General features: G+C 46.1%; 2 protein-coding genes across 3 annotated transcripts in view; both read left to right on the forward strand.

The window, feature by feature from the left end:
• si:ch1073-83n3.2 (uncharacterized) overlaps positions 1-16767 on the forward strand; it is a 173723-nt gene that overhangs the window by 76210 nt on the left and 80746 nt on the right. The gene's annotated exons all lie outside the window — the stretch shown is intronic.
• Positions 8764-12315, forward strand: bloc1s3 (biogenesis of lysosomal organelles complex-1, subunit 3). The gene is made up of 2 exons (XM_063059841.1): positions 8764-8996; positions 11465-12315. Exons 1-2 carry the CDS (start codon positions 8779-8781, stop codon positions 12051-12053), a joined length of 807 nt encoding a protein of 268 aa, XP_062915911.1. The 5' UTR covers positions 8764-8778; the 3' UTR covers positions 12054-12315.

A 16767-nucleotide genomic window follows, 5' to 3' on the forward strand; every position in this document is an offset into this window, starting at 1 on the left:
GTTCTGGAGGGCTTGAGTTCTGACTGGATAGACTGGGGCAGCTTTTCCCTGGAGCGTATAAGGCTGAAGGGTGACGTTACAGAGGTATGTTAAATCATCACGACCATAGAGAAAGTGAATAGTAAGTCTTTTCCGCAAGGTAGAAGAGTCGACAAGTATTGGGCGTAGATTTAAAGGGAAGTTGAAGAGCAACGTTTTTCCCCACAGAGTATGAGAAATGAGTTATCACAGTCCAAAAACACGTGTTAGTAGGTTCATTGTCTACATGGATATAATTGGGTGGTGTGGGCTGGTTGGGCAGGAAGAGCCTGTTATCACACTGTATCTCTCAATAAATAAATACGCGTGGACGGGTGTTCAGACGACGCCTGGGGATGGATGATCAGCTTCTACAGGGCTGCAGGCATCTTCTGGCTGGTGCAACCGGACATTTCTTCATGTTTTCTCTTGTTTCACCACCACCACCCCCCCAACACACCCCCAATAGCTGCAATAATCAGGGACTGGGTCAAGCCAAGCAGAGCGGAGTCACTGAAGCCGAATGTTCTTCCTGTGCCTGCTCGTTCTCTCATCACAGCCGTTGTGACTTACAAACAGCTGGGGAGTGCCAAGATCAAAATCAACCATTTTTCCTCCTATTTTTTTTCTAGACTGATTGATTGATTTAGTTAGTTAGTTAGTTAGAAATACAACGTGGAACAGGCCCTTCCGGCCCAACAAGCCATGCCACCCAGCATCTCACATATTTAATACTAGCCGAATCAGAGGACAATTTGCAATGAACAATTAACCTACTAACCATAGGTCTTTGGGCTGTGGGAGAAAACCGGGGCACCCAGTTGAAATCCACACATTCACGGGGAGGATATACAGTACTCACTTCTTACAGAAGATGCCGGAATTGAACTCAGAACCCCGTGGCACAACACTTTGTACCTTGAAGTGGATGGGCTGCAGCAGCAGAAATTCACAACATGCACTCAGTGGTCACTATATTAGGTACAGGAGATACTTAAGGGCGGAGTTACTGGAGCCTGAAGACCCACGCTGAACATTTAATGGACAACTTCTTCCCCTCTGCCAACAGATTTCTATAAGGAAAATGAACTCGTGAACACTACCTCACTATTCCTCTCTTACACTACTTTTTATTTTTCAATGTAACTTACAGTAATGTGTCATGCCTGCACTGTACTGCTGCTACAAAACAACAGATTTCATGCCTTATGTCTATGACAATAAAGTTGATTCTGATTGTTAATGATGAAGAAAATAATTTAAACCACTTTAATCTATTTAGAAAGGTTCAATCATTCTTGCATTCAATTCCTTACTAGATAATTTCAGGGTATTCACTTTTTTTCTGTGAAAAAATTCCGGAAACAATTCCTGAATTTTGCCATCGAAGGCATCTATGATTGTGTGGCTAAGTACATCTCCGAAACCATATACAAATTTGCTGATGACACCACTATTGAGGGCCATATCAAACATCGTGATGAATCAGCATTCAGGAGGGAGAATGAAAATTTGACTGAGTGGTGTAATAACAACAACCTCTCAATCAAGGTCAGCAAGACCAAGGAATTGATTGTAGACTTCAGGAGAGGGAAACCAGAGGTTCATGAGCCAGTACTCACCAGAGTATCAGAAGTGGAGAGGGCAAGTAACTTTAAATTCCTGGGTGTCACTATCTCTGAGAACCTGTCCTGGTCCCATCATATAAAGAAAGCACAACAGCGCCTCTACTTCCTCAGGAATCTGCCGAGATTTGGCATGTCATCAAAAACCTTGGTAAACTTCTATGGATATATGGTAGAAAATGTGTTGACTGGCTGCATCATGGGCTGGTATGGGAACATCAATGCCTTTGAGTGGAAAATCATACAAAAAGTAGTGGATTCAGCCCAGTACATCACGGGCAAATCCTTCCCAACCATTGAGCACATCATTGAGTACATGAATGGTTGCCATCGAAAAGCAGCATCCACCATCAAAGATCCTCGCCACCCAGGCCATGCTCTTTCCTCGCTGCTGCTATCAGGAAGAAGGGTATAAGAGCCTCAGGACTCCCACCACCAGGTTCAAGAACAGTTACTACCTCCCAGCCATCAGGGTCTTGAACAAAAGGGGATAACTACACTCACTCTATTTCTGGTGTTCCCACAACTGATGGTCTCGCTTTAAGGAAACTTTATCTTGTTATTTCACACTCATTATTTATTGCTATTTATTTACATTTTGCATTTGCATAGCTTGTTGCTCATTGATCCTGTTTGCAGTTACTGTTCTGTAGATTTGCTGAGTATGCCCGCAGGAAAAAGAATCTCAGGGTTGTATTGGTGACATATATTTCATCTGATAATAAATTTTAATTTGTACTTTGAACTTTAAACTTTGATCTGAAGATACATTCGCTTGCCTTCCTCAGTCGAATTTACTGTGAAGAAAAATTCCCAGATATGTGCTCTCAGTTCTGGAGACATTTCCAAACAACAAAGCTTTGAACTTCTTCAGTCTGTACTCATAACCAACTGAGACTTTAAGCAAAAGTAGTATCACCTCTAAGACCATTAGATACAGGACCAGAATTAGGTCATTTGTCCCCTCAGTCATAGCTGATTTTGTTTTAAATCATATTTTCCTGCCTTCTTTCCATAATCCTTAAACACTCAACCCAACTCAATCTAAGTCAATGACTTATCCTCCACAATAAACCAGCATCAAGGACCCCAGCCCCCATTCAGGTCATGCTCTCTTTTTGTTACTGCCTTTGGGAAGGAGGTATAGTAACCTTGGGTCCCACACCACCAGCTTCAGGAACAGTTAATAACCATCAACTATCAGACTCCTGAACCAGCGTGGATAACCTCACTCATTTCAACACTGAACTGATTCCACAACCTATGCGCTATTATTATTATTAATATTATCATCATTATAGTATTTGCACATTGGCTGTTTGTTAGACTTTGTGTATTGTCTTTCATTGATTCTATTGTATTTCTTTGTCCTATTGGGAATGCTGAGGAGAAAATGAATGTCAGGGTAGTATACGTACTGTATAGCGACACAAATATATTTAGATACTTAGATAATAAATTTATTTTGAACTTTGAACAGACCTCTGTGGCAACAAATCCTACAAATTCACCACCCTGTGACTGAAGAAATTTCTCATCTCAGCTACAGATACACATCCATTCTATTCAGGCCTTCAGGAACATCAAACACTACTCATAGGTTAAAACTTTCATTCCTGGGATCATTCTTGAGAAGCAACACATACAAAATGCTGGAGGAACTCAGCAGATTAGGCAGAATCTATGGAAGATAATGAACAGTTCACGTTCTCTGCTAAATCACTTCATCACATTTTGGTTGTATTGCCTGACCCACTGAGTTCCTCCAGCATTTTGTCTGTGTTGATAATAGAAATTGTGGACGCATTGGTAATCATTTTCCAATGTCCTATAGATTCAGGATCAGTTCCTGAGGACTGGAGGGTGGCTAATGTTATTCCACTTTTTAAGAAAGGAGGGAGAGAGAAAACAGGCAATTATAGACCAGTTAGTCTGACATCAGTGCTGGGGAAGATGCTGGAATCAATTATAAAAGACGTAATAGCAGCATATTTGGATAGCAGTGGCAGAATATGTCCGAGTCAGCATGGATTTACGAAGGGGAAATCATGCTTGACTAATCTTCTGGAATTTTTTGAGGATGTAACTATGAAAATGGACATGGGAAAGCCAGTGGGTGTAGTGTACCTGGACTTGCAGAAGGCCTTTGATAAGGTCCCACATAGGAGGTTAGTGTGCAAAATTAAAGCAAATGGTATTGGGGGTAGGGTACTGACATGGATAGAAAATTGGTTGGCAGACAGGAAACAAAGAGTAGGGATTAATGGATCCTTTTCAGAATGGCAGGCAGTGACTAGTGGGGTACCACAAGGGTTGGTGCTGGGACCGCAGCTATTTACAATATACATTAATGATTCAGATGAAGGGATTAAAAGTAACATTAGCAAATTTGCAGATGACACAAAGCTGGGTGGCAGTGTGAAATGTGAGGAGGATGTTATGAGAATGCAGGGTGACTTGAGCAGGCCGAGTGAGTGGGCAGATGCATGGCAGATGCAGTTTAATGTGGATAAATGTGAGATTATCCACTTTGGTGGCAAGAACAGGAAGGCAGATTACTATCTGAATGGTGTCAAGTTAGGAAAAGGGGAAGTACAACGAGATCTAGGTGTCCTTGTTCATCAGTCACTGAAAGTAAGCATGCAGGTACAGCAGGCAGTGAAGAAAGCTAATGGCATGCTGGCCTTCATAACAAGGGGAATTGAGTATAGGAGCAAAGAGGTCCTTCTGCAGTTGTACAGAGCCCTGGTGAGACCACACCTGAAATATTGTGTACAGTTTTGGTCTCCAAATTTGAGGGAGGACATTCTTGCTATGGAGGGAGTGCAGCGTAGGTTCACGAGGTTAATTCCCGGGATGGCGGGACTGTCATATGTTGAAAGATTGGAGCGACTGGGGGTTGTATACACTGGAAGTTAGAAGGATGAGAGGGGATCTGATTGAAACATATAAGATTATTAAGAGATTGGACACGCTAGAGGCAGGAAACACGTTCCCAATGTTGGGGGAGTCCAGAACCAGAGGCCACAGTTTAAGAATAAGGGGTAGACAATTTAGAACGGAGTTAAGGAAAAAATTTTTCACACAGAGGATTGTGGTTCTGTGGAATGCTCTGCCTCAGAAGGCAGTGGAGGCCAATTCTCTGGATTCTTTCAAAAAAGAGTTAGATAGAGCTCTTAATGATAATGGAGTCAAGGGATATGGGGAGAAGACAGGAAAAGGGTACTGATTGTGGATGATCAGCCATGATCACAGTGAATGGTGGTGCTGGCTCGAAGGGCCGAATGGCCTACTCCTGCACCTATTGTCTATTGATGGAGAGTCTCAGACCAAATTGTCAACTGTTAATTTTCCTCCATCGATACTGCCAGATCCACTGGGTTTCTCCAGTATTGTGTGTGGCTGTTGATCCAGATTTCCAGAACCTGCACCCTATCTTGTATCATCATTCTTGTGAACTTCCTTTGGAGCTTCTCTAAGGCCAATAAGCCATACCTGTTGAACTCCAGTACATATAGAATATAGAACAGTATAGCACGGAAACAGGCCCTTTGCCCCACAATGTTGTGCTGAACCAATTAAGTTAGTAATCAAATGGCTAACTAATCTATTCTTCCTACACAATGTCCATATCCTTCCATTTTCTTCACATTCATGTGCCTATCTAAATGTCTCCTAAAAGTCCCTATTGTATCTGCCTCCACCAAAAAGGGCAAAAGGTTCAAGGATTCATCTTATTGTCAAAGTATTGTGATGCTCCAGGGGGTGCGTGGTCGACAGCCCATCCCGGTTTATTGTCCTTGTGTTAAAATGCTTTTGTGGGATTATGCTGAGAAGTTCCAAATCAGTTATTGTTACGTTTTTGCTTGGGTTATACAGAAATTCGCTTCTGTATTTTTGCCTTACCCTAACCGTAACCAGGATGTGTGATGGTCACCTCCTCTGTCTTCATGAGTTTAGTTGGGTTCTCTCTCCGGGCCGCGGCACCTGGTCTGTTTTGGTGTTTATCACAATAAAACTGTTGTTAAGTTTAACGAGCTTCCTCGTCTGTCATTATTTGCCAAATGTTCACCACTTTGGTGTAAGGAGCAGGACGTGAAATTGACAACAAGTTTGAAGAGCTATGACTTCAGATAGAGTGCCTTAAAACCAGGGATTAAGATGAGGGCAAGCAGTCTGGGTTCATAAAGACGAGAGCCAGGGGGAGGACCTGGGAACGGAGCATCATGCCTTTCCAGGAAGCCTTGACAGAGCAAGCTTACCCAGGCTCTCCAACCCGGGGAACAGAGCGGTGCACTTCACCCACCTCCGTCATGACCCACACCGGGAACTCAGGACGCCATGGCCATGGGAGGATGGGCATCATGGCAGATGCCACCAGAGCAAGAGGAAGACAAAAGGGCCACAGTGATTAGTGCCTCACGGTCCACCCTGAAGCTCCCCAGATGCAATGGTAGAAGCCGCCTGGAGACTTACCTGGCGCAAGTCAAACTTGCTGCATGGTACAACTAAGATGGCAGTGCACCTTGCCCATGCACTGGAGGTAGATGTCCTGTGGGCCCTCCTTGACCTAACGCCAGCATGACTACAGGGCCTTCATGGTGATGCTGGAGCGGCGTTTCGAGCAGAGGCCGTTGGCAGAAGCAATGAGGGAAGAACTATGCAGCAGATGGCGCCGTATGGGAGAAAGCTCGGGGGCAATGCAGCAGATCTCCAACACTGTGCTCGGGATGGCTACCCTCAGTTCCCTCCCATGGCCCAGGAAGAGTTTGCCCTCCACACTTTTGTAAAGGTGCCAATGCCAGAGTGCCTTTGGCAGCATGTTCGCCTAACATCACCATCAGCGCTGGCTGAGGCAAAGAGAGTGCAGAAGCAATCTTGGCCCCACAGGCAGCGAACATGGGCCTGTGTCACCAAGGCAGAGGAGGAGCCAGTGAGACAGGCCGACCTGTGCCACAATGTCCCCACTGTGGGACGCAGAACGATCTCTGCTACCGATGCAGGCCACTTGGCCTGGGACTATCTTGAACCAGCACCACACCACACCACAGCCCAACACAGCCAGCAGGTAACAGCGAGTGGGCAGCACCGCCCGAGTCTTCCAGCAGAATCCCTCCATTGTTGCCCCTCCGGGTGGGCCATTTGGGTGAAGAACAAGGCTTATACATGAACTGCACGGTGGAGAGCATCAGTTGCCGTGCGTTGGTGGACATGGGGTTAACCATCACTAACGTCCATCCTGGGTAGACAACAACAGCAATCCAGCTGGCTCCAGTCACTGTTGACTATGCAGCAATGAGAAGGAAGAGGATGCTGCACATCACACTGGGGAAAAACACAGCAGAGCATGAGGTGTGGCTCACCGACATCTGAGAGTCCTGCATCATTGGCCCGGGCCTGCTGTCCCGTGTGGATGTGTCAGGGGCAACACTCTACCTCGGTGCTGAGGCTCTGTTTCTCCAGCAGGGCAGCTCAGGCAGCAGCTCCCACCACCACTCTCACAATGGCCAGCGGCAGAGCAGCTGAACCACGGGCAAGCGATCCTGTGCTGGCCCGGTAAGGGGATGGCTGAGTGGGACGACAGCCAGAGGGGGCTAAGGTCTCCGCCCTAGATCCAGAGACCAAAGCCCTGTACTCACAGTGGGGAACACTGGAAGTGCACAACGGGTTGCTGTTCTGACTGTGGCAGTTGGCCCACGGTGGAAGACATCACTTGCAGCTGAAGATCCCCTGGGGGCTCCGTGCCATGGTGCTGCAGTTGGTGCACGGGGCTGGTGGGGGCCGGCCATTTTGGAGTTGCAAAGATGTTGGGCATGCTGTGCGAAAACTTCTACTGCCTGGGTAAAGGCAGGATGTGGAGCTGTTCATGCACTGCTGCGACGCTTGCACGTCCCAGAAGGGCCGGGCCGCCAGTCTAGGGTGCCAACACAACAATACATGGTGGGGGCCCAGTAGGGGTCTACTGCCCCTCCTAAAAGAAGGGACTGTCTCCCAGGCTGGGAAGCCACTGGAAGGGGCCGGGAGAGGTGCTCAGCTACATCTCCAGTGTGGTGTAACGGGTGCAATTGCCTGAGCAGCAGCAGGCAGGCATGCTGCACCAGGACCAGCTGGTACCGTGTCAGCCCTTGGCCACCACTAACCCAGCAAGGCCAAAGGATGTGACGCTCTGTGTGCCCTGCCTCTTGCCTCACACAAACAGGGAGGGGTCTCCGGAACCCTCCCAGCACCCCAGTCAGCACTGTCAACCCCCACTGGGAGTATTGGACTCTGGGGTTGCCAAGGATGGCTGGCTCCTCGAGTGGGGGCAGTGTGACGCTTCGGGGGGGGGGGTCTACAATCCGCCCCTGCATTCTGCATTTCTAATGACCAGTACTGTTTATTGTTATTGTGTTAAAATGCTTTGGTGGGATTATGCTGGGAAGTTCCAGTTCACTTATTGTTATATTTTAGTTTGGATTATACAGTTATCCGCTTGTGTATTTGTGAGTCACCCTAACCATAACCAGGATGTGTGATGGTCGCCTCCTCTGTGTGCATGAGACTGGTTGGGTTCCCTCTCCAGGTTATGGTGCCCGGTCTGTTTTGGTGTTTATCACAATAAAACTGTTGTAGAGTTTAACGAGTTTCTTCATCCATCATTATGGACCAAACGATCACAACAGTATGCATGTACACTACAACTCTGATATTTGTCTTCTCCAGATAGCCATGAATACAGAAATCCATCAGTGCTGATGAAAGAAAATACATCAACTATACCCTGGCCGGCACGAAAAGAAAAGAAACAAAACTTGCAGACCCCAAAATTCCCCCACCCTCACAGCAAAAAAATTGCAGCAATAACAATCCCTGACCACCTCATTCACAGAAAAGAACAGCATCGGAACAAGACCAACACCCCAGGCAGTGCATTCCAGACACCACCACTCTCTATGTAAAAACCTGCCCCTCTCATCTCTCGAAATTTACTCCCCTCTCACTTTAAATGCATGCCCTCCTGTATTAGACATTTCAACCTTGGGAAAAAGATGCTGTCTGTCTCTATGCTTCTCATAATCTTATAAACCCTATCAGATCTCCCTATAATAGTGTATCATGGCTATAGAAAACACTGTTTCAACATTCAATCCAGCAAATGTGTGTTACCATTACCAGAGGAGTAAATTCAACCGGCATCTCACGGTCTGGTCGCCAGAGGACGCTGTTGTCCTCAACAGCGACAGGAATCGCTGGGGCCGTTTTGCGACGGTTCAGCCTCCGAACCGCTAGGGGGCACGTTAGCTACCATCACGTGACCGTAACCGGTGACGCGCGGCGGCCGTTGGAGACGCGGCCTTCGACAGCGGGTAAATTGTAAGTCTTTCGGGAGTCCGTGCTGGGAGCAGCGGTGGGGCGATCACTAGCTGTGAGCGCACGTTAATCCTGAACCCAGTGGTTTCAGGTCGATGGCGAAAAGCAGTCGCAATTCTCCGTCCACAACACACCCCTCCCCCCAGTCCCGGTAACGATTGACGCTTCTCCCCGGCTCGCGCTGGTTGACGTAGGGACGCTGCGCTGTGATTTGCTGTCCCGCGGACCAATAGGAACGCTTCCTTCAACAGTATCGGGACCTGTTCTGTCGGATGTAGATGAATAAGAGATCCCTCAGAGAAAAGTGCAGAATTATTAGAGAGCCCTGCAGGATCAGAGAGTCATCCACCATGAAAACAAGCCTGCTGGCCCTTGCCAACCAAGATGCCTACCCAAGTTAGTTCCATTTTCCCACTGTCAGAAGTCGGAACTTGTGTGTGTGTACGTTGAACAATTAAGATTCAGTTATCTGTCATGTACATTGAAACATCCTCTGTGCCAACAATCAACATAACCCAAGGATGCCCTGGGGGCAGTCAAGAAGTATCTCCACACATGCCAGCACCATCATAGCATACCCACGATGTTCAGTAGAACAACACAGGTAACAACAGTAAAACAAGTCCTTTTCCTTTCACCCACCATGCACTCACACACAAATAGACCTCCAACCCCTGGACAAGCCATCTCCAGACCTCCAATCTACAGTCCCTGGCCCAATATAAGCTTTATCAACCAATTTAACATTTTTGCATTCATTTGAGCATTAACAGGAAGCTAGACTGCTGTTGGGTCTGGGAGCCAAGAAGAAGAACTGACTGGACACAAGGAGCAAGTTTCAGACATCCCACCCTGCAAAAATTCATTTCAGGGAGGTAGCACCCCCACCCCCTGCAACCCCATATAGGTGATAAGTCAACTATAAGTCACTTGTAAGTGGCTAATACACTCAGTTTCGTTTCTAAAGGGGTTTATCAAATGAATTTAATATTAAACATACAGCACATATTTTCCTTGCATGAATGTAGTAACAAGTCAATTATAACAGTGGTCCCAAACCTCCGGGCCGTGAAGAATGCAGCGGTACAGCGGTGGCTGGAACGCACCCGGCACATCTTTAAGAAAAAAGCTGAAAAAAACAAGCTAATTGATTAGGTGCTGCTCGGCACAAATGTTGGCCCAGATCCGAGACGACGCAATCGACATTTCTCACATTTTGTACTATCTTGTGTATCATCGTAAGTTCCCTCCTTCCTCCATGTGATATTCTGGGAAGGACAGTAAAGCTTTTTAAACCCAGGCTCCTCTTCGGACCTATGTGCCATTGTGAGTTAGGACAGGTAAGGAGATAAATCTGTCCTTGTCATTCCTGTCAGTATAGCCACTGTGGGCCAAGGGGCCTGTTCTGTGCTGTTCTGTTCTATGTTATGTCTCCAGCCCCCTGTTGGAATCAGATCTAATTTTGTCATGCCTCAACAACAGGTGAATTAGTAGGGACACAGTCAAATAGGCTTTTCTCCTGAATTTGTTCTTTTCACCATTTGCTGAAGGGCCAGTTTAGCAAGTTGCCAAAGAATGCTTTCCGACACTGCAAGGGTAAAAGGACCCTGATGGCAGTTATAAACAGGCCTCCAAACAGTAGTTGGGATGTGGACTACAGATTACAACAAGAAATAGAAAAGGTGTGTCAAAAGGGCAACCTTGTGATAGTCATGGGAGATTTTAACATGCAGGTAGATTGGGGAAAATCAGGTTGGTAATGGAACTCAAGGGAGTGAATTTGTTGAATGCCTATGAGATAGCTTTTTAGAGCAGTTTGTTGTTGAACCTGCTAGGAGATTAGCTGTACTGGATCGGGTGTTATGTAATGAACTGGAGGCAATAAGGGAGCTTCAGATAAAGGAGCCTTAGGAGACAGTGAACACAATATGATTGAGTTCAACTTGAAATCTGATGGTGGTGAAAGTAGTTCACAAGGATGATTCTGGGAATGAAAGCGTAATCAAATGAGGAATGTTTGATGGCTCTAGGCCTGTACTCGCTGGAATTTAGAAAGACGAGAGGTGATCTCATTGAAGCCTTTTTGAATGTTGAAAGGCCTGGAGAGTGATTTTTCCAATGGTGGGGTGTCTAGAACAAAAGGGCACAGCCTCAGGATAGAGGGGCGTCCATTTAAAACAGAGATGCAGAGAAATCTGTTTAGTCAGAGGGTGGCGAACTTATGGAACTTGTTACCACAGGCTGTTGTGGTGGCCGGGTCATTGGGTGTATTTAAAATGGAAATTGATAGGTTCTTGATTGGCCATGGCATCAAAGGTTACTGGGTGAAGGTCAGGGAGTGGAACTGAGGAGGAGAAAATAAAGGAATAGCTGTGATTGGATGGCGGAGCAGACTCGATGGACCAAATGGCCTAATTCTGCTCCTATGTCTTATGGCCTTATGGAATTACAGTTTGTGTTCTGTTGTTTAGGAGCACATGCAACATGACCACCGTGCAGTTCCTAACCATTGTTCAGGGGGAAGCCTCGGAAACAGACTCTGAGGAAGAACTCTACCTCACGTCCACATCTCCAGCGTGCATCCTGCAGGCAGGAGCAAAAGTGCCTGGTGAAGCATCGGAAACCGACGAGGAGGATGCAGGCTGCGAGCTGGAAGCAGCAACGCAAGACATCCAGCAAGCCATTCAGCACAACCTCCCGCCTCTGGTCGTGATCCGTGACAAAGAGCCGGAAGTCTTGACCGGGGTGGAAGAGAAGCCGACTGTGAAGATTCGCCACCAGGGGCGGTACAGTAGTCTTCTGCAGCAGAAGCTGAGGGAGAGTAATGTGCGCCTTAACCACAACGTGGAGCACGCAGTCAAGCAGATGTACGAGAATGCCACCAAGGAGATCCGCACCGCTACCAGTCACCTCAGCAATTCCCAGAACGGGATTATTAATGCATCTCACAGTATCCGGTTAATCCTGGATGACTTGAAAGCAGTGACAGAAAAGATGGACATAATCACAAGCTGCAACTTACTCCCTGACATTCAGATTCCACCTCGTCAGCAAGTCTAGTGCTGGACTGACCAAATTTACAGATGGATAAAGTTTTGTTGCAGTCTTAAGGCTCTAGGCTATCTCCGTAATGGAATGCTTCAGGCAAATTACAAGCTCTGACAGCTTGAATTAGTGCATGTCAGCAAATTGCAGAGGTAATTTGCCCCAGTGAAGCAGGCACTTGGGGCAGATTTAGAAACTAAGCTCAGGAATTCTGATTGCATAATCTTGTGGCTTTCTATCTGTCAATGTAAGTAGATAAAGATTAGCTTTATTTGTATTGTGTGCATCGAAAAGTGTGTCATTTTGTGAAATAGGTCATTGGTATCAATGACCAACCCAGTCCAAGAATGAGCTGGGGACAGCCCACAAATATTGCCACATGCCACAATTTACTAACCCTAACCTGTAGGTATTTGGGATGTGGGAGGAAACCCACATTGCTATGGGGAGAATGCAAGCTCCCGAAAGCAAGAATTGAATCCCGGTTGCTGACGCTGTAAAGCATTTCGCTAGCTAACTGCTACATTACCACACTGCCCCATGTCTGCACAACCAACAATTGAACCTTAGTGAATGACACGAGACTACCTGCAAGTTTAAAATAGCAATAACCAAAAATTCAAGACTAATTTGCCTTAACTCTGTGGAAGTACAATTTTTCTGAAAACTGAAGTTTGAATGCGTGTCAGATAATTGTGAACCAATTAGTTGAATTGTCAGGTTTAAAGTTCAAAGTAAATTTATTATCAAAGTACAAATATGTCACCATGTACGACTGTGAAATTCAGTTTCTTTCAGGCATTCACAGTAAATACAAAGATACACAATAGAATCAATGAAAAACCACACATCAAACAAACAATGTGCATAAGACAACTATATGCAAATATAGAAAGGAAATAATAATAACAAATAAGCAATGAATATCGAGAACATAAGATGTAGTCTTTAAAAGTAAGTTCATAGGTTGTGGAATCAGTTCAGTGTTGGGGTGAGTGAAGTTATTCATACTGGTTCAAGAGCCTGATGATTGAGGGTTAGTAGCTGTTCCTGAATCCGGTGATGTGGGACTTGAGGCTCCTATACCTCCTTCAATGATGGCAGCAGCAAGAAGAGAGTGTGGTCTGGACGGTGAGAATCCTTGTAGTGGATACTGCTTTCCTGCGACAGTACTTGTAAATGTGCTCAATGCTGGGGTGGTGTTTTCTGTGATGGACTAGGCTGTATCCTTTACCTTTTGTAGACTTTTTCATTAATGGGTATTCGTGTTTCCATACCAGGCCATGATGCAATCAGTCAGGATTATCTCCACCCCAAGGATCATTAGAAGTTTTCAAAGTTTTAAGTGAAATAATGAATCTTCGCAAACTTCTATGGAAGTAGAGGCATTACCATGTTTTCTCTGTAATGGCACTTAAGTGCCAGGGCCAGGAGACACCGAGGAATTTAAAGTGAAAAATATTTCAGCTTTAAAATATTTCTGAACAAAATATTGGTCATCAGGTACATGAATCAGAAAACTTGTTGCAAAATAGAGCTGGATAGGTTCTTGATGGAGACAGAATCAAAGGTTATGGGGAGAGGGGCTGAGGAGGGGAAAACAAGATTGAATGGCGGAGCAGACTCAATGGACCAAATGGCTAATTCTGCTCCTATGTCTTATGGTTTTATGGTCTTATGGGAATGGACTAGGTAAATTTGAGGGCAGGACGGAAGTTGGAGGCAAAGTTGATGAGCTCTGCAGGGGTGCAGGAAGCAGCTGCAGTGTAGTTGTTGATGTAGAGTATGAAAAGTTGGGAAATGGTACTGGTGTAGGCTTGGAACATAGCCGACAAAAAGGCAGGCATAGCTGGGACCCATCCCAGTGCCCATGGCTACAGTGGGAGGAGCTGAAGAAGAAACTATTGAAGAGTGAGGAGCATCTGTTTTAACGTGTCTGACATTCCCTTCTCTGAGGTGAACATTCTATGCTCAGTAAGGGTGTATACATACATCCGTGTCACTTCACGTGCTCTTGATCTTTTCAATGATTTCAAGTTCCCTGGCCCCGATCATCTTATTTTCACTATGGATATCCTGTCTATTCATAGTCATAATCATACTTTATTGATCCTGGGGGAAATTGGTTTTCGTCACAGTTGCACCATAAATAATAAATAGTAACAGTAATACTACTATAAGTAAATAGTAATAGTCATGGAAATAATAAATAGTAATAGAATAATAATAGAAAAATAGTAATAAATAGTTAAATAGTAATATGTAAATTATGCCAGTAAATTATGAAATAAATCCAGGACCAGCCTATCGGCTCAGGGTGTCTGACCCTCCAAGGGAGGAGTTGTAAAGTTTGATGGCCACAGGCAGGAATGACTTCCTATGACGCTCTGTGCTGCATCTCGGAGGAATGAGTCTCTGGCTGAATGTACTCCTGTGCCCAACCAGTACATTATGTAGTGGATGGGACACATTGACCAAGATGGCATGCAACTTAGACAGCATCCTCTTTTCAGACACCACCGTCAGAGAGTCCAGTTCCATCCCCACAACATCACTGGCCTTACGAATGAGTTTGTTGATTCTGTTGGTGTCTGCTACCCTCAGCCTGCTGCCCCAGCACACAACAGCAAGCATGATAGCACTGGTCACCACAGACTCGTAGAACATCCTCAGCATCGTCCGGCAGATGTTAGAGGACCTCAGTCTCCTCAGGAAACAGAGATGGCTCTGACCCTTCTTGTAGACAGCCTCAGTGTTCTTAGACCAGTCCAGTTTATTGTCAATTCGTATCCCCAGATATTTGTAATCCTCCACCATGTCCACACTGACCCCATGGATGGAAACAGGGGTCACCGGTACCTTAGCTCTCCTCAGGTCTACCACCAGCTCCTTAGTCTTTTTCACATTAAGCTGCAGATAATTCTGCTCACACCATGTGACAAAGTTTCCTACCGTAGCCCTGTACTCAACCTCATCTCCCTTGTCTATACACTTCTATCCCCCACCAGGACGGCCTCAAAGCTCTCTGTTTCTTGGTCACCAGTCCCAACCAGTTCTCCACCGCCATTCTCCTCGGTCTGATGGAACTAGGCTTCACTCAAAAATTTCTCCTTCATCTCTTCCCACTTCAAACTAAAGGTGTAGCCATGGGCACTGACATAGGTCCCAGCTATGCCTGCCTTTTTGTCGGCTACATTGGACAGTCTATGTTCCAAGCCTACACTGGTGTCTGTCTCCCACTTTTTCTATGCTACATCGACAACTGCATTTGTGCTGCTTCCTGCACCCATGCAGAGCTCATCAACTTCAACAACTTTGCCTCCAACCTCTACCTTGCCCTGTAATTTACCTGCTCCATTTTTGACACCTCCCACCCTTTCTTGATCTCTCTGCCTGTATCTCTGGAGACTGTTTATCTACTGATGTATTTTATAAACCCACTGACTCTCACAGCTACCTGGACTATACCTCTTCCCACCCTGTTACTTTGTAAAAATGCCATCCCATTCTCTCAAATCCTCTGTCTCCACCACATATGCTCTCAGGATGAGGATTTTCACTCCAAAACTAAAGAGATCTCCTCCTTCTTCAAAGAAAGGGGCTTTCCTTCCTCCACCATCAATGCTGTCCTCAACTACACCTCTTCTATTTTACACAGTTTGCCCTCACCCCATTCTCCCACCCCCCGCCAGAGATAGGGTTCCTCTTGTCCTCACCTACTACCCCATCAGCCTCCGCATCCAGCACATAATTCTCCATAACTTCCGTCATCTCCAATGGGATTCCACCAGCAAGCACATCTTTCCCTTCCCCCCACTTTCTGTTTTCCACAGGATTCGCTCCCTACTAAACTCCCTTGTCCATTCATCCCTCCTCACTGCTCTCCCTCCTGACACTTATCCTTGCAAGCAGAACAAGTGCTATACCTGCCCCACACCTCCTCCCTCAATACCATCCAGGGCCCCCAACGGTTCTTCCAGGTGAGGCGACACTTCACCTGTGAGGCTGTTGGGGTCATCCACAATATCCAGTGCTGGCAGTGTGGCCTCCTGTATATCAATGAGACCCAATATAGATTGGGAGACCACTGAGCACCTATGTTCCATCTGCTAGAAAAAGCAGGATCTCCCAGTGGTCACCCATTTTAATCCCACTTCCCATTCCCATTCCAACATGTCAGTCCATGGCCTCCTCTACTGCCGCAATGAGGCCACACTCATGTTGGAGGGGTAACACCTTATATTTCGTCTGATGGCATGAACATTGATTTCTCGAACTTTTGGTAATTGCCCCCCCCACTTCACCACTCCCCATTTCCATTTTCCTCTCTCACCTTATCTCCTTAGCTGCCCATCACCTCCCTGTGATGCTGCTCCTCCTTCACTTTCTTCCACAGCCTTCTGTCCTCTCCTCTCAGATTCCCCTTCTCTAGCCCTTTATCTTTCACCAAGGGACATCCCAGCTCTTTACTTCACCCCTCCCCCGCTTCCTGGTTTCACCTATCACCTGCTAACTTATACTTCTTCCACCCCTCCCACTACCGTCTTACTTTGACCTCTCATCTTTTTTCTCCAGTTCTGATGAAGGGTCTGGGTCCAAAACGATGACAGTTTGCTCTCTTCCACAGATGCTGCCTGGCCTGCTGAGTTCCTTCAGCATTTTGTGTGTGATGCTTGGATTTCCAGCACCTGCAGATTTTCTCTTGTTCCAAATCTCTCAAACCTAGATA

The sequence above is a fragment of the Mobula hypostoma genome, chromosome 10 (assembly GCF_963921235.1).
Source record: "Mobula hypostoma chromosome 10, sMobHyp1.1, whole genome shotgun sequence".
NCBI classification, from domain to species: Eukaryota; Metazoa; Chordata; class Chondrichthyes; order Myliobatiformes; family Myliobatidae; genus Mobula; species Mobula hypostoma.

Excerpts from the sequence above, each read along its gene's own strand:
- bloc1s3 (XM_063059841.1), top strand. The coding sequence starts at position 8,779 with ATGTGTGTTACCATTACCAGAGGAGTAAATTCAACCGGCATCTCACGG. Across the intron at positions 8,997-11,464 it reads CCTTCGACAGCGGGTAAATT|GAGCACATGCAACATGACCA; the intron begins GTAAGTCTTTCG and ends TCTGTTGTTTAG.